Source organism: Talpa europaea (assembly GCF_964194135.1).
Source record: "Talpa europaea genome assembly, chromosome: 9".
NCBI lineage: Eukaryota > Metazoa > Chordata > Mammalia > Eulipotyphla > Talpidae > Talpa > Talpa europaea.
In genome coordinates, this window is record NC_140076.1 from 55,745,357 (window position 1) to 55,771,065 (window position 25,709).

The 25,709-nt window shown below is 37.2% G+C and overlaps 1 protein-coding gene across 1 annotated transcript in view; it reads right to left on the minus strand.

The window, feature by feature from the left end:
• Positions 1-681: 681 nt before the first annotated feature.
• The window catches only part of IL23R (interleukin 23 receptor), a gene marked incomplete at both ends in the record, with an annotated part of 55,545 nt that continues 30,517 nt past the window's right edge, over positions 682-25,709 (minus strand). Inside the window, 5 exons of the mRNA XM_084242774.1 lie at positions 682-1,314; positions 4,320-4,410; positions 5,823-5,928; positions 8,229-8,318; positions 22,150-22,306. Coding sequence (XP_084098900.1) covers positions 682-1,314; positions 4,320-4,410; positions 5,823-5,928; positions 8,229-8,318; positions 22,150-22,306 — 1,077 coding nt within the window. The remainder of the gene's footprint in view (positions 1,315-4,319; positions 4,411-5,822; positions 5,929-8,228; positions 8,319-22,149; positions 22,307-25,709) is intronic.

Here is a 25,709-nt window from a genome sequence, read left to right on the forward strand (position 1 = left end):
TTTAAATAGCTATTTTCAGCATTTTTTTTCACAACCATTTATTTGGTATTATTTAGCTTCCATACAACAGAAAGATCTGTTCTGTGCCTTGCAATGAGGGATATAAAAAGGATATGGCTGATATTTTCTTTTTCTTTGAATCTAACAGAAACAACACTCCTTTTTTTTTTTTTTTAAAGATTCATTCATTTATGCACACAAGAGCTGGGGTACAGGCCAGAGATGCAGGGGGTGAGAGGATTCACCAGAGACAGAGTGGGGAACAAAACGGGCAGATTGACCAAAGTACACTGCTGAGGGGAGCAGTGGGCGAGACAGAAGAGGTCTGCTGCGCCATGTGGGTTGCTCCCTGACCACCCGGGGATCGAACTTGTACTGCAGAGGCTGCTATTACTTCGTGGTGCTTAATCCCTTGTGCCACCAGGGAGACCCTGATCCTTTTCTTTTTAAATATAGGATGTGTCCCTAATATTGCTGCTGCTTTTGTGACCATGAAATATCTCCTTTCTTTGGTTTTTACTTCTCTACTAAATATATTATATATATATATATATATATATATATATATGACTAGGACAGAATTAAATTTATATGTTGAGGAGGAGATCTAACTTCAAATTGCAAGGCAGTTTTCCTATATTTATTTGGACCACACAACTCTAGTTTTCCAAGAGTGAAATCCTATTGAAAAATATTTTCCAAAATATTTTGTGGAAAATAAGTATTAATAGATGGCAACTCCTCGTTCATTATCCCCAAACAGGAGACAAATTCATCAGGCAGCAGGGTTTGTTCTGAAATAGTTTCATTGGGTAAAGCATTTTCCAAAAGCATGGTGGGTTCCCCCTCCATTGAGTTTTGCATGTTTGGAGAACTGCATTCTCCTTGATTTAAAGTGAGATTTAATTCTTCAAGAAGTACTGTGTCACTTACCAGATTCATATTTGAGACCGAGAAAGCAAAATTGGGGCCTTTTTTTAACCTGGCATTTGTTCCCAGGTCTAAGGAGTCAACTGGTGGTTTAAGTGTCAGGGGAATAACTTCATTATTATTGCTGAGATGGAGTCCCCCACTGAAAAAATTTGAAATTTGGGGTTTATACCCAGTGTTGAGATCAGGAATATACACAACTGTAGTATTTGTGAGTAATGACTTTTGCAGGCATTCTCTTTTCTCTGGCGATTCTGTGTTTTTTTCTTTTGTGTAATCCATAGACTTATGTTCTTCTGGAAGAAGAATTTCTATCTCTGTAGTCACTGGATCAACATATAGGGCCTGTTCATTGGGATTATTATTCATAAATTCATTTTTTTCCTAGGAAGAAAAGACATTGTCTTATTTTACAAATAACATTTAAAAGGGTCAACTAGTTAATTGAGTTAAGTAGTGGAAGTGGAATTCTGCTTTCTCTCAACATTCCTTTCTCCTCCCTTTTTCTCATATTGTCTCTCTTCCCATATGACTTCCTCTTTTTGTCCTTTTTATCCTGCTCCATTCTATATCTTTATTAAATTCTCCCATAAGAAGACTGAAGGAAAGGAATAAAGAATATAATCCATGGCTTCAGTACATTTTTTGGTTTGAATATTTTATAGACAATGTAAGATCTTGCATATTAACTTGTGTATTATTTCAGGGCCGTTTAAGCTTTGGATTTTGATGTATGTTAGAATATTTTTTAATATAATGGAGGCTTATTACAAGAAAATATTTTGTTACTTAAATAAAAGGAGAAAAAGGAAAAAGAATCCTGCTTTGCTTCCTTATTGTGAATTAGGTTATGATGAATGCTTTGTGCTGACATTGTAAAGGTGTATAGCTACTCACACTTCAGACATGTCTAAAATGATCAGGTGGGTTGGTGAAAGAAGATTTTTATTTGCATAAAAGTCTGATGACTTTCAGGGCATGAAAGGAACTTGAAGCCTTCTAAATGATGGCTAGCTTCCCAGGGAAAATGACTCCTACCTAAAACAATTATAAAATTACAGCCACTTGTTATGCACAGAATGTGTCATCCATATGTTGAAGCTCTAATCCTCTATGTGACAGTATTTGAAGATGAGGCCTAGGGGAGTAATTAGGTCCTGAGGGTGAAGCCCTCATGAATGGGATTAGTGCCCTTCCTTTTAACAGGAGACATAAGAGATTATTGGCTTCTATTTCAGTCACATGCAAATGAAGCAAGAAGAAAATTGTCTACAAGAGAACTCTCCCAGACACCTAAGATCCATGCCTTGATCTTTGACTTCCTAGATTATAAGATATGAGATATAAGATTATGAGATATAAATGCTTATTGTTTATACCACTTAATCTATGATATTTCATAATAACAGCCCCAGATCACTGGAATACTGCTTCTTAGTCTTTGGGCAGACAAAAGAACCACACCTGAAGGAAACCCTAAGGTTCACTTCTAATTCTAGGAGTCTTGAATGGGAAGAGAATTTGGAAGACCCTGAGTAAAGCTTGATGAAGTGTCATTCACCTTTTCTTCATCCTCAGCTTCCCCAGGGAACTTGCCAATTTGGGTTGTCATGGGAGACATGTAATTAAAAGGTCAGATCAAAGTCAAAGGAACTAAAGTGCTATAGGAAACTAAGCATACAATGCTGCATGTTCTCAGGAGAGAGGGTGTTTTCGCCACCTCAGGCTGGCAACTGAATGAAGTGAGTTCGAGTCAGACCATGATGAAGGACACAGAAGAGCAACAGGGACTATTCCAGAGGGTAGACAATAAATGAAGAGTATCTGATCACAGCGAAGTCAGGACAATTCTCTGAGGTCAGGACATTTATGAACAGAAAGTTCCCAATTCCCTAGGATAATTACTGGCAGAGCAAAATAAAATTAAGTGGAATTAATAAAAGATTACCATATTTACTGTCTATAGTTTGGTGAATATATCCTTGTCTTTGGGTTAGTTGTTAATTTTGTACTTCATTCTAGATTACTCCTCTGCTATTAGGCAACATTCCTCCCTTTGAAATCAGTCATATCTACATCCTTTCTTTCCTTCAAGTGTCCACAGACAGGAACCCTTCCTCCTGTTCAGTGTAAATATTTCTACCTCATCCCTTTAAACTATCTCCTCTGCCCTTCTCCACAGTCTTGTCCAATCAATTTCCTTGTGTCTCTGTAGTAGTCCTTTTCAGGCATGTCCACTTTCATACAAAAATGCTTCTGACTCCACATCCCACAGACCATGTTTCAGCATAAGCACATTTCTCTACTTCCTTTCTAGTCCACCCTCATCATACAATGTCTCCACACTAAGTCTTTACTTTCTCACTTTCTATTCACTTCTCAACTGATCCTTTGGGCCAGGATTACCGGTGACTTTCTCTTTGCCACATTCCAGGGACTCATTTCACTCCTGTTATAGAACCTGTACAAAGTGCTCAGCACCATAGATACTTGCTTCTTGACACTTTTCTCACACACTTCACTGCATTCATTTCTCTGACCCTCCTATTCTACTTCTTTTCTAAGACCACATCTATTCCTCATTGTCTTTAGCAAAGTATTCAAGAGAGAACATTTATTTGAATGTTCAGTTTTTCTCCTGAGCAACTCTTTCACATCTCTCAATATGTTTCCTCTATACTCCTGTCATGTTTGGCTTCATTTCTGTCATTGCATTTACATCACTGCATTGCAATGATTGCATGTGTCTGTCCCATTGACTGGGTTTTGAGTCACATGACAGCCAGGTCAGAGTGATGACAAGTAGGAGGAGCACACATAGCACATTTCTCCCTTCCTCCATATCAGCAGCAGTTCCTCCATAACCAGCAAACCCTGTACCATTTGTGTCTTCCAACCCACAGTTCTTTGCTGAACTAGTAAAGTTCGGCAATGCTGGTGACCCCATCTTCTGCCATCTTCTCACATTTATTTTCTTGAATTCCATTGAGTCTCAGAGTAAAATGATGCTTTTCATGGACCCCTACTTGTTTCTCCAATCTCATATACAAAGAAAGCCTCCTTTAAGGCTCATTCTATTAAACTTTTCAGCCCTCGTTATTTTGTCCCCCCCAAATCATCTACCAGGAGCTTGGCCACCTGTGACTTTGATACTTGGCCCACAATCCTCTCTTCTGAGTAGCATGTTTCTTCCTTCTGTCTTTTCTTCCTATAACTCCATCCTCTCAGTTCTTTTAAGTATAATTGGAAATATACATATATGTAATTTTGTTTCTATGTGTGTTTATATAATTATGCTAAAATGTACACATGCTTATTATTTGAACAGAAATTCTACTCTACTTATTGGATGTGCTTTGGGTTTCATAGTTTTTATGTTGTTTGGTTACCTGTAACATTTTTGCAACACTACTGTTTCCCATGTTAGGAATATCCTCACGAAGCCACTTTGGTATTATCCATAAGATTCTCCTTTTAATTCTAAAAAAAAAAAAAAAAAAAAAAAAAAAGACACGTTAGGAGTATTTTTCTTTAGAAGTAAGTGTAGATAGTAAAATAGGAAATCAATTAGAATGGAATGCATCATAGAAATCAACTGCCTGATGCAGAAGCTAAGTATTCTATCTCCTAAAAAGATTAAGAGGGCTGGAAACAATTATGCTCTGTAAAATAAGTCAGAAGGAAGAAAGTACAAATATTGGATGTTTTCATTCATGTGTGAAATATAAAGAAATAAAACAAAGGAACAGACCAAAGTAAACCAAAACAACTCCTAAAATAAAAATATGACTACACATTTGAAGATACTCGAGGGGGAGAGTGAGGTGCATTTTGATTATAAATTCAAAGAAAAGATTATCTCATGAAACAAGTGATGGCAAGAAAGAGAAGCCCAGGGTCAATTAGGCAAAGAACATTGTGTCAAAAATTGTGAGTAACTGCAGGTCCTGGGAGATGCCACAGGAAAACTCTAGTTTATCAACAGATGGAAATACCCAGTGTATCTAGTAAAACTTAGGAAGGTGAAGATCTTGCTTTCCTCAAAGTCTCACTTTACAGGAACTAGGCATAGATATTTAATAATACTATATGGGAAAAAATGATTGAAGGTCAAGGATAATGGACTTGGGACTAGGATGTCAATATACCAACATAACCAGTATAAAAGTGATGATTTCAAACATGTCACACCTCTTTTCACAATGATTCAGCTGATCTTTTTGGGTAGAATTTGTGGCAGGTTAACCACTCTGAAGAATTCAGACTGTTGATAAATTTGAGGGCACAGTGAGAAGGCTGTGTAATGATGGAGAGAATGTGGGCTGTGATAGGAGCCCAGTGTGGACTCCTGGCTAAGCACTTAGTGACTTTTGACTGACCAGTTCACCTCTCTAAGGCTCATATAAGTCATCTGTAAAATAGGCTTCTCTATTTTCTTTGTGTATGTGTAAAAGAACTGGGGAATAGATAAGAGGTTGTGGGGGTTAGAGGATTCACCAGAGACAGAGTGGGGAGCAGAACAGGTGGATCTACTGAAATACACTGCTGATGGGAGCAGCAGGCAAGACAGGAGAGGTCTGCTGTGCCATTTGTGGGTTAGCTCTTTGACTGGGGATTGAACTCAGGCCATAGAGGTGATAGTGCTGAGACTTAGCCCCTAGCTTTTCTGGCAGGTTCACTGTGAGGATTAAACAAGTGACATTTGTAAAGAATTTGACATAGATACTCATTAAATACTGTTCCTTTTATTTTTTCCTTTCTTTGAATAAAAATGTTGATAGATTTCCTAGTAACTGAATTGATTTGTGTGTGTGTGGATGCGTGTGTGTGTGTGTGTGTATGGATGTGTGTGTATATGATCGAAATCATAAACCAAATTCTGTAAAACATACCCATTTCGGAGGGATCTGTTAAATATCCCAATCAATGAAAGAATTGACAAAGTAACAGCAAAGAAGACCATTCCTGATAAAAGTCCAATGTCTTGTTGTCTGTTGTCTGAAAGGAAAGAGAAATTAAATTACATTTTATGCCGGAATCATCATTTTCTCCACTGTGCTCACAACGAAAGTCATTGATCTCAAAGGAAAAGGGGAGGGAAGAACAAATTTAACCTTTATTATGGGCTATAAAATCACCTTCCAAACTGCATGACTATACCTTTTGTTTGAGAAAATTGGACTAGAGGTATCTGATGTCAGTAGGTTTCTAGAAGTGCATCTCTGGAAATTGTGGTCAGCATTAGACATTTTTCTTAGCTTATGCTTGCATATTTTATATAAAAGTGTTTAGTGAAGAACCTCATTTGGTTTGTCTGACACAAGTGAGAATTTCTAATTGCTTACAGGAGTCTAACACTGGCCACAATCACAACCGAGGTTTTGGTTTCTTTTATTTTTTAACCTTTTGTGCAATACAAAGTTTTGTACAGTTTGTTACTATTCTTCAAAATTTATTGTCACGATATTTTTTCTGCTGAGAAAGGACATTTACTCTTTTTAAAACAATGCCTTTCTTTCATTTTGAAGTTGAATTAATAACCTGAAATCTTAAAAAAAAAAACCTAAAATATATATACACATGTTACATACTAGGCCTCATCATATTTTCTCCCTAGTATATGAAAAATCCTGTTTTCAAATGATACTATCATTGAGATCTGACTTAACATACTGTACAGGCATTTGTTCTGAGCCATGCCAAGTATTTACCTCTCTCCCAGCCTCATCCTTCCCTCTCTTTGGCAAATGTGGCAGACACATAGCGTTGACCCTGCCCTAGCTCCCTAGCTATCCCTGACCACTTACCGCCTACTTGAGGTTTCCAGGCTATCCAGCCCCTCCCCTAAGGTCAATTGGTAAACAGGGGCCAGTGTAGCTTTAGCTCACTGCTGTGTCCCAATGGGATATGAAATTAGTTTTTTCTTAGGATTAAAATGTTAATGCTGAAGATTTTAAGCAACTAGTAGGGGGTACTGGCTGCCACATATCCTTGGGCATTAGTGCCTAGAAGAGGTTAGAGAATCCCCATGTTAATATGGGCCTTGGTAAACAGGTCTAAGGAAGAGAGTAGAGTGACCAAGAACATAACTTGAGATACCTAGGTTCTGCCACTTATCAGCTCTGTGACCTTTAAGGCATGATTATAAACTTGCTGAAGCTCAAGTTTCCTCTTCTATAAAATAGAAATCATAAAACCTATCTAATAGGTTTCTATTAGAATGCTGTGAGTTCCTAGCCTTCACAGTTCCCACAGAAATATCAGGGTGCATGTCTGTGTAGTAATCTGTAATTAGAGATCTGTACTGAACCCAAGCACTTGGTCCATAACTGATTCACATCTACAGGTTCAGAGGGCACTTACCTTGCTTTACATTTCTGTACAACACTTAACTGCCATCTGACTTTTTTGTTGTAATTGTTTTGTTTTTTTCTTTCTCATCTATCTAGAATAGAAGTTCCATGAAGACATGGACTTTTATTCCCCAGCACCTGAAATCTCGAGTGGCACATAGTAATTGCTTGATTAATATTTGTTGAATAAATCAACAAAAGCCCACAGTATATCAATATAACTTGCAAAAGTTCTTACACTATCCCTGCCAGATTTCTATTTCTATGGAAGGAAATAAATGATCTACTAGTGGTCATGGTAAAATAGTCATGCCTAGAGTTTTTTAATTCAAAGTTTTGATTTAAAGTTATATTTGCTCATTGCACAATCCAATCTAATGTTCTTCGTTGCCTAAAACACTTAGGTATGCTCATCAGTGGAAAAATACTGAGTCATGTTAACAAAAAAAAATGGGAACTGGTTGGTATAAGAGAAAGAGCATAAACTTCAAGATTAAAAAACAGGATTTGAATTTTAGTCTGTCTCTAGCAGCTACGCGATGTTGGACAAATTCCTCAACTTCTCTGAGCTCCAGTTTTCCCATCTAAAAAAAATAGATGCATAACACTTATCTCACTGAATTATTTTGCAGATAGAAAAAGGTGACGGTTGTAAAGCTCCTAGCACACAGTAAACACTCAAATAATTTTTTTTAGAAAGAAGTTTTAGGATGTTGAGCCTTAGCACCTAATGAAATATAAATGTATCCAACCCTTAGCAAAAGCAGGCAAAATTCACTTAAACCACTCCTTAAATTCAATTTTAAGCAAGTCTTTTTGATTATTTTTCTATAGAAAACATAAGAGGTATCTTTTTATCTAGAAATTTATGTCTGACACATGATTTTTCAAAATGAAGTATGATTAGTTAAGACTACTAGAGAGGCCTAAGTAGTTTTTTCTTACCAGATGTAAGGTGCCCTTCAAAGGCTGAATCAATTAGATGCCCAGAATTCTGAGTATCATGTTGGGATGCTTTCACTGTGACCTGGGAAACTTAAAAGGAAAACTATGGTGACCACACCTGAGGGGTAAAATCCTATATTGTGAAAATACAAACAAGGATGTTAAAAAGGAAAATAGCATTAGCTTCTTGCATTTTGCACCCAGGTTACCCAGTTTCCTAAAAGAGTTTCTTCACTTGTTTGGAGATGATTAAAGTAAATGAGTTATTTTAGTAGATTTAAAAGATGACATAAAAGGGCCTCCCTGGTGGTGCAATGGGTTAAGCACTGCACTATGAAGCAATCCAAAGCCTCTGCAGCATGAGTTTGATCCCCGGCCTGCCAGGGAACAACCCACATGGCGAAGCAGACCTCTCCTGTCTCGCCCACTGCTCCCAGCAGCAGTGTATTTCAGTCAGTCTGCCTGTTCTGTTCCCCACTCTGTCTCTGGTGAATCCTCTTACCCCTCCTTTTTTTTTTAAAAAAGATTCATCCATCCATGCATACAAGAGCTGGCCTGTGCCCCAGCTCTTGTATGTATGGATGGATGAATCTTAAAAAAAAAAAAAGGGGGGGGCCTCCCTGGTGGCCTAGGTGGTTGAGCGCTGCACTGTGATGCTGTCAGCAGCCTCTGAAGTGCGAGTTCCATCCTGGCCAGCCGGCGAGAATCCCACATGGCATGGCAGACCTCTCCTGTCTCGCCCACTGCTCCCCTCAGCAGTGTGTTTTGTCAGTCTGCCTGTTCTGTTCCCCACTCTGTCTCTGGTGAATCCTCTCACCCTCCCGCACATCTGGCCTGTAACCTGGTTCTTGTATAAATACATAAATCTTAAAAAAAAAAAAAAGATGACATAAAAGCAAACACCTTCAAGTTTGTGTATCTTTCCCTTTACTGAATATTTGGAAATAAATTTCAAATTCTATAAAATCAAAATCATAAAATTTAGAGATCAATTTAAAAAGTAGCTTTAGGTCCTCCATGGTGGTGCAAGGGGTTAAGATGCAGCCTATGGGCCTCCCCGGTAGCGCAGCGGTTGAGCGCTGGGTTGCGAAGCTGCCTGCTGCTTCTGCAGCCCCGGTTCATCCCCGGCTGCTCCCCGGCCACCGGAGGAGGGTCCCACATGGCGTGCAGACCTCTCCTGCCGCCCGCTGCTCCTCTCAGCAGTGTACTTCGGTCCTTCTGCCTGCTCTGCTCCCAGCTCTGACTCTGGTGAATTCTCTCACCCTCCCGCGCTTCTGACTGTACCCAGTGCATGTATAAACAAACAAAACAAAACAAATAAATAAATAAATAAAACATGCCTCTATTAAAAAAAAAAATGCAACCTATGAGGCTATCCGCAGTCACTGCAGCACAAGTTTGATCTCCAGCCAGGGAGCTACCCACATGGCACAGCAGACCTTTCCTGTCTTGCCTCCTGCTCCCCTCAGCAGTGTGTTTCAGTTGATCTGCCTGTTCTGTTCCTCACTCTGTCTCTGGTGAGTTCTCTCATCCCCCTCTCACCTCTGGCCTGTACCCCAGTTCTATATGCATAAACAAATAACTCTTTTAAAAAAAAGTAGCTTTATAATATCCACAGATAACCTTATGCAATTTAGGGATCAAAGTGTGCTAAAAATATATCATGAATAACAGAATGTCTACAAATTTTAAATCTTAGGTGAAATCACTGAATTTCTGGAGCCATGTGTATGATGTATGTATGTATGTATGTATGTTTATATATATAACAATTTTGTTATAGGATTAAATAAAATACTTGAATAAGATAATTATCAGGAAAGAAATTAAAATGCAATCAAATATATCTCCCTCTAAAACAAATTCTTTTTTTTAACCTTTTTTTTTTTATAGAGGCATGTTTTATTTATTTATTTATTTATTTGTTTGTTTGTTTTTTGTTTATACAAGCACTGGGTACAGTCAGAAGCACGGGAGGGTGAGAGAATTCACCAGAGCCAGAGCGGGGAGCAGAGCAGGCAGAAGGACCCAAGTACACTGCTGAGGGGAGCAGCGGGAGGCAGGAGAGGTCTGCGCGCCATGTGGGACCCTCCTCTGGTGGCCGGGGAGCAGCCAGGGATCGAACCGGCACTGCAGAGGCTGCGGGCAGCTTCGCAACCCAGCGCTCAACCGCTGCGCCACCGGGGAGGCCCTCTAAAACAAATTCTAAGACCAAATAGCTTTAAATGTGAGCTGTACTTAATTCTCAAAGGACGGAAATCTCTTAGACAACAAAAACTTCCAAATTCAATTAAACCTAATAATGTGTTAGAAGTATGTTATATATACATACATATATATGTATGTGTGTAGATATACATTTCCCAAGGAATATAGTAGTATTTTTTTAATTGAGGGGTAATTGACATATATTTTATTAGTTTCAGGCATTCACATAGTGATTTGGCATTTATACACAATGCAGAATGATCACCATAGTAAGTCTGCTTCCCATCCTTTAGCAATTTATCAAATTTGCAATACTGTATTATTGCCTAACATATCTTTTCTTGTTTTAATTTAATTGAGTAAATCTCAAAGGAGGAAACAGCGAAGGGACATTAAAAACTCTCCAGTTTATAAAACCTCGACCTTTCATTTCACGAGACTTCTAGGCAACAACATCTAACAAGTAGGTTTATTTCTTTCACTGGCCAGAAAAATCCACAATAACTGTTTACTTGATTCTCCCCAATAGATGATGCAGTAAATTGTAGGTTTCCTTAAGAACCTGTAAAATGTATCACTTTTGCCTTTGCAAAATCTATGAGATAGTGTTCACCCTCTTTTGGCTCCATATAAGAAACCCGATTTTGATTAGCAGACACTTTGAGGTTGTAACACAGGGGTAGAGAGCCATTAATGACTTCCCTCTTCTCCTTTCCCCCTGGCAAGGATCCTGACCAGCCCTGTCTAGTCATCAAGGCTAGTCAGGACACTGCTAATGAAAGCTTCTGACCAGGGTGTGGTAAGCTGCCTTGGCAGCAAACTCACTTTCAGTTTGAACTCAAAAGAGTCCTGGAGCTGTCTTTCTCATCTCCTCCCTCCTGATGATTAAAATTGCCAGAGGTGACTTCAAGGACACTATTCTCCCAGCTGACAGAAGACATTCCTGAAAATGGCTCTAAACTCTGGATCCCTGAGAGTGCCTTAAGCCCTATTTATTCAATCATTCTGAATTTTAGTGTTCAAATTCCTTTCTTAAATAATTACTCTGGGGAAAAGAGAAGAATCACAATTTTGAGGCATCCTTAACTGCCACAGAGACATCACAGATGTGTAAGACAAGCTATGTGACCCAGGTGACTCTCTTTGAGAAAAGCATTACATGGTTCCAATGAAAAGGTTCCTCTTTGGGTCTTTGGAAATTTTTGAAAAAAGTTGACCTGGGTGTAGGTAAAGGCTCAATTGAAAGGTAGGTTTCTAAGAACAATGGATAGGGGATTTTAGAAGATGAGTACCTCAGTAAAACCAAAAGCTCTTTCTTGTGTTTTTATTCTGGCTTCTCTGCAGCAAGAGGAAAATGTGACTTGTAACAAATCAGAATTTTGGGGGGCTTCGCAATGCTTCACTTGTTCTCTTTTGTTCCCAAGTATATGGTTCCAGCAGACTCTGAGGGAGCAAGGCTATACTCTAATGCCAAGTAGCAAGGTTTATAAATACATCTAAATTAGTATTTTTTAGATTTTTATTCATTCTCAGGAATCCCAAGCAGGGTCTGTATCTACATTGAAATTTTAAGAAGAAAGGTATACATTAAAGAATATTTAAGTGTATATTCTAAATGTAAATATAAGTGTAAATATGCATATGAGAAGATACATATACATATAACAATTTTCAATTTGCAAAATCATGGGCTATTTTTGCTTTTGCTTTCATCATTTTAAATTATTGGCTTTTTTTTTAAATTATTGGCTTTTAATACAGGTTAATTGTGTGATATAGACTGCAGGGGATTATTTAGCAATAAAACTTCTGCTACTAATTTGTATCAAGTAAAAATAATTTTTATATCTGACAATAGCTTTATTAGCCCAAATAGAGAATAAACACAATCTTCCTTTAGCATCTTTTGTTATTACAATTTCAAATCAACATGTTTCATGGATTTGAATTAGATAAAAGACATTTAAAAGAGACGCTATTTATCAGAGGGTAATTTTACAAAGAATCAGATATCTGAGGATAGACAATTTATAAGCAAGATTGTCAGAGAAGAAATGAAACCAATGACAATATTTTTAGGCATAGGACTGAAATGAAGCCTTATAGATGATATTTTTCATGGCATACTGCCACCAAGTGGCTAGGTCACTTCCTTCAAAGTCATACTTAACTATTTTCATTATAAAAGCAGCAACTATAATAGAAAGCATGAGTTTAAAAGGACTTTCAAGTTAGTCTTACAGAAGACAGTGTATTCATGGGGAATTTAAAGAGGTTTCAAGCAAAAAATGTAGTTTCTTATTCTTGGACAAAACTACAAGCATAACATAACTACATTCCTTGGCCCACCAAATACCAGCCTGATTTAATCAAATCTGTTCCAAAGGACATGGTTTTAGCAATAATGTATTCCATCTGTTTCTAGGGATGATGCCAAATCAATCTCTTCAATCCTTCCTTCTATGTCTAACATGGGACAAAGTGTGTTTTGTTATTTAGTATATTTGTCCCTCGGTATCTGGGTTTCAGGATTGGTTTCAGGATTTCAGTGGATACCAAAATCTATAGAGGCTCAAGTCCCTTATATGAAATGTCATGGTATTTGCATATAACCTATGTACATCCTCCCATATACTCTAAATCATCTTTAGATTTCTTATAATACCTAATACAATGTAAATGTGAATAGCTGTTATACTAAACTGTTTAGGAAATAATGACAAGGCAAAAAAAGTATGTGCATATTCAGTACAAACACAACCATGCTAGCATAAATATGTAACAATATTTTCGATCCACCGTTGATTTGAATCCTTGGATGTCACCCAGCAGATATGAAGGGCAGACTATACTATCTACTTTCCCAGTAACATACTAGACTATTATCTTCATTTTATGGATGAGGAAACAAAGGTGTAAAAGGATAAATGACTTGCCCAAAGTCACTTAGATTGAGGTCAAAAGATAATAATTCCCATCCAATTCTGAAATACAGTTTTGCTGTCACTGGCCCTATACATTAATAACCTCCTTGTCACAGCAGGATGACTTGGGGTGGAGGGTGCAGCTCAGTCAGCCCTGCAAGCTACTGCTTCCTCTTTGATACTTAGTCATTTTTACCCTGGAGGCTGACCACACAGTGTGCTAAATCTGTGTGACCTCACAGGGCTCCAAATTTTGCCTCAATGGGCTACCACTGGACTGTCAAATAATCCATTAAGTACTGATTCTTAGAATCTCCCAGCAGAGTTGTTTTCTCCTGAAAACAACTATTTTCCTAGATTATACAATCAATAAATACTAATTGTAGGGAGGTTGAAAAGTATAGATAGTATGGAGAAGAAAATATAACTTTGTATTTGTTCATAAACCAGAAACAATTATTTCTATATGTTAACAGTATTTTGTGATCTCTGAACCCAGTGGCAATCATGCCCTTTACTACTATTTTCTTTTTTAAAATTCAACATTATATCATGAACATTTCCTCATTTTATTACAAATTATTTAAAATTATACTAACGGCAATTTAACATTTCATCATATTTGTACTGTGCTTATTCATTCACCCCTGTTGAGAAACTGCTTAGCTTAGTGGTTTCAAACAACAGCACTGGATCAGATGAAACTCAGTTCAAGTCCTGGTTCCACCATTTGGTGTTGCATGATCCTCATCAAGTTGCTTAATCTTTTTGTGTCTCAGTTTCTTCATTTGCAAAATTGGATAATAACAGTACTTCCCTCCTGAAGTCTGATGATATAGTTTATATCAAGCACTTAGTACCTTGCCTTACACAAATGAAAAGCTTAATAAGCATTAGTTACTGTTATTATTGGACTTTTAGATTATTTGCATCTTCCTAGCACTATAATTTACCCTTGGACAAATATCATTGTACATTGTATGACTAACAAATTTAATTAAAAAAAGATTTATATTAAAAGAGGTGTTTTTTTTTTAAAGATTTATTTATTTATTTATTTATACAAGCACTGGGTACAGTCAGGGGCGCGGGAGGGTGAGAGAATTCACCAGAGCCAGAGCGGAGAGTAGAGCAGGCAGAGTGATGAAGTACACTGCTGAGGGGAGCAGTGGGTGTCAGGAGAGTTCTACACGCCATGTGGGACCCTCGCCGGGCAGCCAGGGATTGAACCAGCACTGCAGAGGCTGCGGGCAGCTTCGCAACCTAGCGCTCAACCGCTGTGCCACGGGGAAGGCCCTAAACGAGGTATATTTTTTCAAATTATTGGAGCTCTTTTCTTAAGAGGAATGGGCCACTTAGGCAGGAATGGGCCACTTCCAAATTTTACTCAGAGGCTTAAGATTCTTCAAAATTGTACCTGTTCCTGAGTCTGAATAGTCTAGTGGACATTTGCCATTTTTACCCAGCACGAAGACAATTCTTTGTGGGTATCCAAAGGTAGGCAGGTATTTGAGATGGGGAAATTATCCTAGATTTTAGAGGTTGGTTCAATAAATCACAAAAGGATATCCTTTTGGTTTCTTTCTAATCTCCTTCATCTAATGATATAATATCAACTCTTTCACATCTTCTAAGAGCTATCTCTCCAGGCCAGTTTAGCTCTATGGTTGGAATTCAAGATAATTGAGTTAAGGATAAAAATTTGATACAAATCCATGTCAGTTGGCAAAGCAAATGACAATGGTTAGGCATATCAAATAGGCACCAGAAACCCAGTGCAGAGAAAATAATATGTCAGAACAAACTCATTACCACACCTTGAAAAACAAGTCAAACAATGAATCATTTCGTGGATACAGTGTCATCCTTGTAATATTAGGGATAGGAGGATATGCTGAGACACAGGCAAGGGATTGCAGTCATATTTATAGGTTGGAAGTGCTTAGTACATAGTGGGAGAAGAAGGTACAAACTATAAGAACAATAATCATATTGTTAAAGAGAAAGAAAAGAGGAGGAAAAGGCAAAAACAGCAGCTGCAAGGTAGTTTTCCCAGGTGACACGGGCCACAGAGAGGTGAGGGTTTGATGTCAAAGTATAGCAAAATTCCACATTCAGGAACGAGCCACTTCTGAATTTTACTCAGATGTTTAAGATTCTTCAAAATTGTACCTATTCCTGAGTCTGAATAGTCTAGTGGACATTTGCCATTTTTACCCAGCACGAAGACATAATTCTTTGTGGGTATCTAAAATAGGTAAGAGGTAGGCAGGCATTTGAGATGGGGAAATTATCCTAGATTTCAGAGGTCGGGTCAATGAAATCACAAGGATCCTTACAAAAAAGAAGGCAGGGCAGTCAGAGTCACAGATAGAGTTACAGATTAGAAGATGCTAAGTTTCTGTTGTAAGATGGAAGATGGGACCATGAACCAAGAAATGCACACAGCTTCTGGAACCTGGAGAAGGCAATGAAAACTCCAGAAGCAATGTTGTCCTACTAACACCTTGATGCTGGCCCAATGATACTGATTTTGGGTTTTTTACCTTCAGAACTGGAAGGTGACAATTTGTATTAACCTGTTATGAGAGCAGTAGGTAACTAACATAGGAGATTATTACTTCCTCTTGGAAAAGCATAATCTTAATGTTTTATTAGTGAATTTCAAACCTCAGAGATATTGTGAAACTCTTGCGTTATTTTTTATTCTATGGAACTCTGGTAGTTTATTATAAACAGGACTTGAAGAAGAATAAGAAAATTCAAATGAAGATTCTATATGATTAGTACTGCATGTCTATTGAACCCAGTTTAGTAAACATGAATTTATAATCTAAAAATTTATAATCTATCTCAAAGTGAATGTATCCAAATTCTCTAATCACAAATAATGGAATTTTTGAAATTCTAGTTTGTGATATATTTAATATCATCTATTCTTAGGTTAATTGACATAACATTTGTTTGTTTCTTTAAAAAGAAGTCACTAAAAGTCCTGAAAATTTAATGAGAATATTTATGGAGTCATTGGTAATGCAACAACCAATAATGTTTTGTGAGAACAAAATACAATGTGGTTTAATATCTTGCTCATACTTGCCTTCCTCTGGAGAATTGTCAAAAAAACAGTATGTTTTCTCTGGGAAACTTTTCTACTGCAAGTAGCAATTCAAGCAATCTAATTAGTTATTATGAAATGTGACTGCCCTTCCCTCAGACTGCTGACTTGTTATTAAAAGGATTATAGATTATATGCCTTTTCTTCTTTACAAAGGAATCTGTGTGTACAGAATTGAAAAACCCTGTTGCGTAGAGGTAATGTTTTCAGTGTTTACGTCAGTAGTAGTGAATTTAGAAATTTGACTTTTCACATTTTTTGTGTTGGTTTTCTATACTGACAAATTATATTTTCCCCTTTGGGTCTCTTCTGTACAACTTAAGGACCCTAGAAATTTCTGCAGCAGCTTTCTAGGTTGGTAGTCCAGAAGCTCTACCATAAGTAGGCCTTCCTGGTTCTTAAAGCTAAGTAAGCTGAAACATCACATCTAGAGACAGGGCAGAGTTGAGGCAGAGGGGGTAATGTGGCACATGATGCGTCACTGAAGCAAAGACCCTTATCTTGTGCTTCCTGGGATGCTGAAGTGGGTTGTGATGGTTTGTGACTTAGGAGGTGGTGAGCAGGAAAATGAGGAAGCAGAGACATGATTCTCACGTAGTCATTCTTTTCTGACCCCCAAACTCACTATTACTAAACCAGTGGCTTGAACAGTCAGATCTCCTTCTTTTTTTTTTAATATTTTATTTTATATAATTCTTATATCATTTTTCATTTTTGCACAATGTATGCATTTTCATTTTGGTTAAATTCCCCGTACAATTGCGTCCCCCCTTATTTTGACCCTAATCCTTCCTCTCCCTGACCCCCCCCATAGTGTTTTGTCTCTAGTTTATAGTTGCTTGTTGATTTTGATATTTACTTTGTATTAATTAATCTTTTTCCTGGTCCCTTATTTAGGTTTTCTAAATTCCTGCTATGAGTGAGCCCATCCGGTCTATTTCTTTTTCTTTCTGACTTATTTCTCTGAGCATGCAAATTCCTAGCCTCTAGCTAAGTGATATTCTGCAATAGAGTATAATAATCACTGCTCTAGAGATTAGACATACGCTCTAGGAAGGGCAAGTGTCATGAAGAACAGCATAAGGTTTGGCAGGGAATGTGATCTCCTTTTTTATCCACATTCCCTGCCACACCTTATGCTGTTCTTCATGACACTTGTCCTTCCTAGAGGGTATGCCTAATCTCTAGAGCAGTGATTATTATACTCTATTGCAGAATATCACTTGGCTAGAGGTTAGGAACTTGCATTTTAAACTAGTATCCAAACATTTGTAATGCAGGTGGTCCACAGACACCACTCTGAGAAGCACTGCTTTCTAGATGCTTTACTGGACCAGGACTGGCTGGAAAAACACATCATGAATTGCCCTGCAGTGAGTGGTCTTGTCTTAGCAAGTCTATATTTTCTACCTATGCTTTATCCTCATCCTCGACTACTCTATTGTATCCCCATATTCCTGGAGTTCTATGGTTTCATCTTCAATACTTTAACCCAAATCTTCTTCCACAGCTTGTCTTTATGCCAGAGTAGACAATATCTCATGGTTCCCTCTTTTCTTGTGTGTTTGCATTTTCTTGATCATGGTATCTCTCCTGGCAGGTAAGTATGTGTTTACATTTTTATAACAAACTTTACACTAAAAATGAAACTCTATTGGCATAACTAACTCTATTAGTTTTATTATTAGCTAATGTGTAGAGGAGGATTTGGTTACGTGACTGGGGAGCAAGGTTGGGGGGAATGATATGGATCTCTCCTAAATCTATTAGGAAGAAGACTAACAGAGCCAGTACGAGTGCTGGAATCCCAGCATGCGTATTGCCCTAGCTCTACTTAGCTTTACTGTCTTCATAACATTTCATAAAACTGCTTAATCTCCCCGAGCAACACTGTCTTGATCTGCACAACTGTAATAATAATTACACTCATTTTATAAGGCTACAATGATAAATGAAAGATAATTTATATGTGAAACACTTATCATGGTGTTCAACACATAGTTAGCATCCATTAAATGTTAGCTACTATTATTTATTCTCAAGTCACTCTGCATTCAGTCACTTAATTTATTTCTTACTAATGTACCAGGATAGAAAAATATAAACCTCTAAGTCAGAAAAACTCTTCTGTGTTTACTAGTGCCTGATAGTTTGATTCTTCCCCCTTTCTTTTTTGATATAAGGTTTTGTTTTCCACTAATGTCTAGATATTTTAAAGAAGGAAAAAAGAGGAAGTCTTATAGATCATTTAACCCTTACAATGAATGAGCTAGTTGGTTTCTTTGGGAGCTCAGGGTTTTAACGGTCAGGGACAGGCCCTATCTAGAGAGAATGTGATACAGAAGGATGCTGGAGGCCTGAGGGATGAGGCACACCTACTTCATGATATGCCCTGCGCCCGCCATCTGGACAGAATTTTGAAAACAGTGTTTTGAGATAACTCAATTCAGTGATATACACTTAAAAATTTTATCAAAGAAAATAAGAAATTCCTGCATTGAAAGAGAATTATTGCCTGGGCAGTGTTTCTTCATAAGTAAATAAGCCTTTAATTACTGGGGAAGTATGGCTGGCTAAAATGTCCTATTATCAGACAAGTTTGTTAATGAAAGTATTACAGAAATTGTCTTTTTATTTTTCAATTGTAAAACAATTCAAACTTCAGTTGTAAGGTTTGATTCTTACTGCTTTTACTTATATCTTTAAAATGTCATGTCATTTGCTTTCTTATTATGCTTTTTTATTGACTGTCTTCTCTAGAATTAAGGGATCTTTTTCTCTTGCTTATTGATGTTCTGCAACTACTAAAGACACTAATAGGTGCCTGGTGCATGGCAGAGGCTAAATTAATATTTCAGGGCCTCCCTGGTGGCAAAGGGCTTTAAGTCTCAGCGCTACCAAGCTATCGCCAGCCACTGAGGCATGAGTTCTATCCCCGCCAGGGAGATGGCCCACATGGCACAGCCGACCTCTCCTGTCTCCTGCTCCCCTCAGCAGTGTATTTCAGTGGATCTGCCTGTTTTGCTGCCCACTCCGTCTCTGGTAAATCCTCTCAACCCCTACACCTCTGGCCTACACCCCAGTGCTTGTATGCATAAATAAAAAAAATAAATTAATTAGTTAATTAATATTTAATGAATGTCTTTTCATGGTATCTTTTTAAAAAGCAATTGATTTTAAACATTTACTAAAAAGCAATTTGGCAACTTGTATCAGGCATCTTAAAATGTGTTTATCTCTTGACCCAATAAGACCCAGAGACAGGAGGCGAGTTTATATACAAGGCTATTCCAAGAAGTTTATTGATAATGGAAAAAATAGAATAAACTAGATATTATTTAAATAGAAAAAATGATTAAATAAACTATAATATATCTATAAACTGGAATGCTGTGCAGACATTCGATAAGCTTTTAAACTCAGAGTATGAAATCATAGTACCGATCATTGATAAAAAGGTGTATTAGAGAAATCCTAGTATTAAATTCATTAAAATGTAGACAGCAGTTATTTATAGATTGTATTTTACAGTAAACTTGCCTTTTACAAACAGATAAAGAAGAGGTTTATTTTCAAAAAGATTTATTACCACTTTCCCTAAAACACTTTCAGTGTTTTTCATTTAAGGTGTCTTACAAAAGAATTTGCACCAAGAGAACAGTTTGTTGTTCCTCTCACTTAACATCTTAAACTTGCATCTATACAAGTTCTTAGGGACTTTTTAAAAATATATATTTATTTATTTATACAAGAACCGGGGTACAGCCCAGATGCGCGGGAGGGTGAGAGGATTCACCAGAGACAGAGTGGGGAGCAGAACAGGCAGAAGGACCGAAATACACTGCTGAGGGGAGCAGCGGGCGGCAGGAAAGGTCTGCAGTGCCGTGGGGGACCCTCGCCCGCCCGCCGGGATCCGACCGGAGCTGCAGAGGCTGTGAACAGCTTCACAGTGCTGCGCTCAACCGCCTGCGCCACCAGGGGAGGCCCTAAGGATATTTTTGCCTATTGAATGATAATTTTCCTTAGGAAGCAAAAACTAAATTTAGACTTGTAAGGAAATTGTGATGTTCCTTTTCCCTATTACCTGATACCTAAAAATTTACTTTTAAAGGAGAACTATTGTGAACCTATACTTGTAAAATACTTTGGTAAGCTCTTCCTCTTTGATATAATAGGTTAAAGAAAAAAATTGATCAATTTGCTGAGGGCTGGTAGTAAGAAAATTGTGTTCGAGTTCTGGCGCTGTTACCCACCAGCAATGTGTCAGTTTCCTTGTAAGGTGGTGCCTATTACATTATCAAATATAGTTGATGTAATTATCAAACAAACTTATGCATAGCAGTACTTTGTAAGTCAGAAATAAATGTTAGCTATCAATTTGAATTTGAATAGCTAACATCAATTTGAATAACAACTCTTTCTAGACAATTCGAGATTTCATTTAAAAGTAATTGGGTGGACCACTCCTGGCGGCGCAGCGGTTGAGCGCTGGGCTGCGAGGCTGCCCGCAGCCTCTGCAGTGCCGGTTCGTTCCCCGGCCGCCGGCGAGGGTCCCACAAAAAATAAACAAACAAACAAACAAATAAATAAATAAATAAAAGTAATTGGGTTATTAACTAAATCCTATTAACCAAATCCTAACTATTATAAAATGGCATCTAAATTCCTAAGAATTTTTAACAATATCAACTTAAGAGAAAATACTTTAAATTTAAAACTTTAAGAACTGATACTAGGTATTGCAGGTATTGTTAGTCTCTTAATAATGTGCTTTCTAAGATTTAGGCATTAGGGGGCGCCAAAGGAACTTTTTGGAGAGTTTTACCACTAAGCTCTAGTATTTAGTGTCATCAATATTTATAATGTAGGTCAAAGTGTTTTGAAAACATAAAACACAACTGCAGTATGATATATTATAACAAAGATAATTTAACAATACTGTGTTTATAATTAAATACTTCAGCTCTGAAGGGAAAAATCTAAATCTATTACATAAGCTATCCTACAGTAGGCAATTTCAGGATTACAGGGTCAGTATGGACTATTAAGACAATTATAATAGATGCATTTTATTATTTACTTACATTTGACTTTTATTTGACTAACATTTTATTGAATTACATATGTGAATGAATATAAACTAATAATATTAAGAGGGAACTGTCTAAATTAGGTCAGCTATATCTTATTGAAAGGAGAATATAATCCTTTGTTTGAGTGTTATAACTCTTTCTGATTGCTTTGCATATAGTATATAGTCAATGTTTATTGACATGATATAATTTATGTCTCTCCTGGAATATAATTAATCAGAGTGGACTAAAGAATTTAATGTAACTCAATGTTTTTCTGAGCAAGGATTTAAATTATTATGTCTCACAATATCTCAGTGTTGTTGTAAGAAAAGTTGATTTTTGAGTATCCCCCCATTCCTGCTACCTCAGGCCCAGACTCAGACCCTTTGGGAGCTGGGTATTAAACAAATACCACAGATGGTATTATGCCCAGGATGTTTGAGAACAGGTACAAAAATTATAGTCAGCCTTAATAAACTCAAAGCAAAATATTACCACCTGCCCTAGAATAGTTTTGTCAGTTTTTGCAGAAGTCAAAGAGAAAAAATACATATATTTAGAAGAGAGACAGAGGTCAAATATATAAATGCACTCACCTATTTCGGGAGTTTTATGATAAAAGGATGAACTCCAGGACTGCCAGTAGCTTTTACCTGTTTCTTGACATCTCACTTGAAATACATACTTAGTGTTTGGCTCCAAGTGGAATTCTGATTGTTGCATGTGTATAAAATTTGTGTCAAATTCTTTCACCTAAAATGGATGAATAACCATTATGAAATGATACAAACAGTTGCTCCATTTAGCAGAAATGTCTGGAGTAACTATTAAGTTCCAGGCATTCTTCTAGATCTTGAGACAATGAAAAGGAATAGGGTATTTTGCATAAAACATGAACATCAATAATTAAAATGATTTTTAACTTTAAAAGTGAAATGCATATTGCTTTGTGTTTGACAACACTCTCAAGCTTTAAATCTCAAGAAAGTTTGAATTGTAATATATTCTTAATGGTATGGGAGAAGCAGGAGATCTAATAGCAATTATTTGAGTCCAGTCTCTCCTTTCCCATCTTTCTTTTTCTCTGCAGTTGGATATTTAGATCAATAATTGCCCTGAATGATAAAATAATTTCACCTGCTAATGATGACGTTTATAACAAAATTACTTATGTTATCAAATTGGTCTTTATGCAAATTTATGCAGATTCTATAATGCCAATGTATAGAATTATATTTGTGTATATGTCACATATGTGAAAACAAAACATTTAAAACCCAGTGGAAGATAAGCAAGAAAATAGCTGAGGTATAAACTTAAAAATCATTTTCGGGGTCACTAACTGACTATAAAATGTAATGAAAAACAAGCCCCAAACAAACTGGTTCAGATGGGAGAGAGAAACCAACACATTTACACAGCACCTTCCCGATGTTGTAGTAAGTGGGCTTATTGAAAAATTGAAGCACAATTGACAAATAAACTTAAAATATGTCTAGCAGTGCAATTACCATTCATGAAAGAGAAAGTTGAAACCACAAAGATTAAAAAAAAACAAGATATTAATCTCAAAAAGGGATCTTCTGTTAAAACCCAATCTAACCATAAATTTTTAAAGCTTGCAATACATTGCAAATGTAAAATTCATGAAATACCTGTTTTGAGGATGTCATGTTCCCTGAAAGGTACCATTCATAATTTCCATAAGCCATGCCTCTACCCATGATCCATAGTTATGCTGTGTGATATGATTGGTGATTTTGGGGGTGTTCTAGGGTCCAAGAGAGATTTTAGTTATGCTAGAAGTTTGACTTTCAAATGCACTCTGCTTCATATTAGCTTTTCTCAGAAGGGAGTTGTCATTCTCCAATATGCCTCGTGTCTTTATGCTTTACAGATAAGTCCCTTTGCAAAAGAGAAAGGCCCTAAAGTGTAGCCAGAATTCCAGAATGGAAAGAAGAATTTTACTTAACTGTTAGCAGAGTTGTTTCTACCATGAGGCAAGCCAGGTGACTTCTCAGGGCTTTACAAACCAGGCTGATACCTCAATGTAGTGTTTTCCATAGCTAAAATGAACACAGAGAGGTAGGCCCAATTGAGGGTATAGTGGAGAGTACATGATCTCAAATGCAAGAAATGTCACTTTATTTTTTTATTGCAGTTAATTTCTATTAGTAGCTTCAATTCTGAAAGTGAGAGCATGAAAACTTAATCTCTATCAGTTTGCAGTACCTCTTTTCTTAAAGTTACAGTTAAGATTCTGGGAGCAGCCTCAGATGGATGGAAAGTACAATCTCCAGGCTATTCAGAGAGTTCTTTAATATCCACACCCAGCAGTGATGCATCACTGTCTAAACTCTTTTGGTTCCTCCTTCTAATCACCTGCGATTCCTCCTTTTTCTGCTCAGATTCCTCCTTTCTCTGCTCCTTTCTCTTGCTTAGTGTTTGGTGGAGGGAAGAGGGGTGGTGATTGGTAAACTTGGTAATATTTACTCACATGGTCTTCCAAGTCTTCTGTGTTATAGCAGATTTACACTTTGAAATGCAAAACCAAGGATTTCATCCTTTGCTATCCATCTACTGTTTTATTAGCCTTTCCTAGAAAAAGTTTTAGGGAGCTAAGAATGGTTATTACATTTTTAAATGGTTGAAAGAAAATCAAAAGGATATTATTTCATAATGCATGGAAAATGATATAAAATCCAAATTTCAGTATTCAAAAAATAATATGTTATGGAAGGTAACCATGCTCATTCATTTACATATTGTCTGTGGCAGCTTTCATGCTACTAATATGGAGCTGAGTAGCTGGGACAGAGATCTTATAGCACACAAAGGCTAAAATGTTTACTATTTGGTCTGTGAATAAAAAGTTTGCCAATATCTGCTGTAGCTTAATTAGAAAAAAGAATCCCCTTTCCTCATTTTCTTAAATTCTCAGCCAAGATCCCTGTTTCTGTCCCTACTATTGGGCACCATTAAAGGCAAATAATAATAATAATAATGGCTATTGTTTCAAAACATTTTCTGCATAAACTAGACATTATAAAAAATCAATGAAGGTAGATGATTATGGAGCTCATAGTTGAAGGATGGAGAAATGTTTGTGTAAACAGCTAAGTATACACAACAGGGTGAGGTGTACATGAAAGTGAGCAAGGATTGTTGCTGAGACTTTCGAGCTCAATTTTTTTTTTAAATGGAAGTCTATTTTTTATTAAATTTTTAAAATTATTTTTAATTTTATATATTTTTTACATCATTTTTCATTTTTGCACAGTGTATGCATTTTCATCTTCCTTATAGTCCCCATACAAGTCCCCCCACCCTGTTTTGATCCTGTGTCAGGGAGACAACCCATAAAGATAACAAACCAAGTAGATAAATACTTTCCTCTCATTGTCAACTTTGCAGGACCACCTGCGGGACTGGCTGTTTCCTAGGCACCTCATTGTCTGTATGCAGTGTAGCTGAACGTGATTGAAAAGCAACCTCTAACCAAGTGATTTTAATTTTCAGGTGGGCTTCATTCCTCTACTACATCTGCCTCCTTAGAGGTTAAAATGAAGCATAACAATCAGTATTTGCTGAGCACTAACTCTAATCTGGGCTAGCTTCTTAAATCTTTTTATCATCCCCTAACCGCAGAGCTAGGTCTTTATCTCATTCCTGTTTTAGGTATGGGAATAATGAGGTTCTGAGAAGATAAGGAAGATAATGAACTTGCCCAAGTTTGCACAAATAGGAAGTGGCAGCGACAGGCTTTGAACTCTAGCACCTGTGCTCTTGGCCACAAGGCTTTCCTGTTCAGTTGTCTGCCACTTTGAAGTGAAGAACCTCCCTCTAGCAATATCTGATGGAGGCAAAATTGAGTTGGAAGAGCCAGTCTGCAGTCCTTTGTGTCTTCCCACTCTCCTTGACTATGACTTCCTGTATTCCTACAAAGGCAACACTTTATGTGTCACCCAGATGAAATGGAGCAGTCATAAATGTGAAAAAGCGAAGCTTCAATCTAGCTATTACTAACTGGATGGGGGACATCTGGATAGAAATGGAAATTCACCCTTTTTTGTGAGTGGTTATATATGAAGGAAGCATGGTAGAAGAGAGAGAACACAGGTTTTGGATTGAAACCTGTTCTTTCATTTTCCAAATA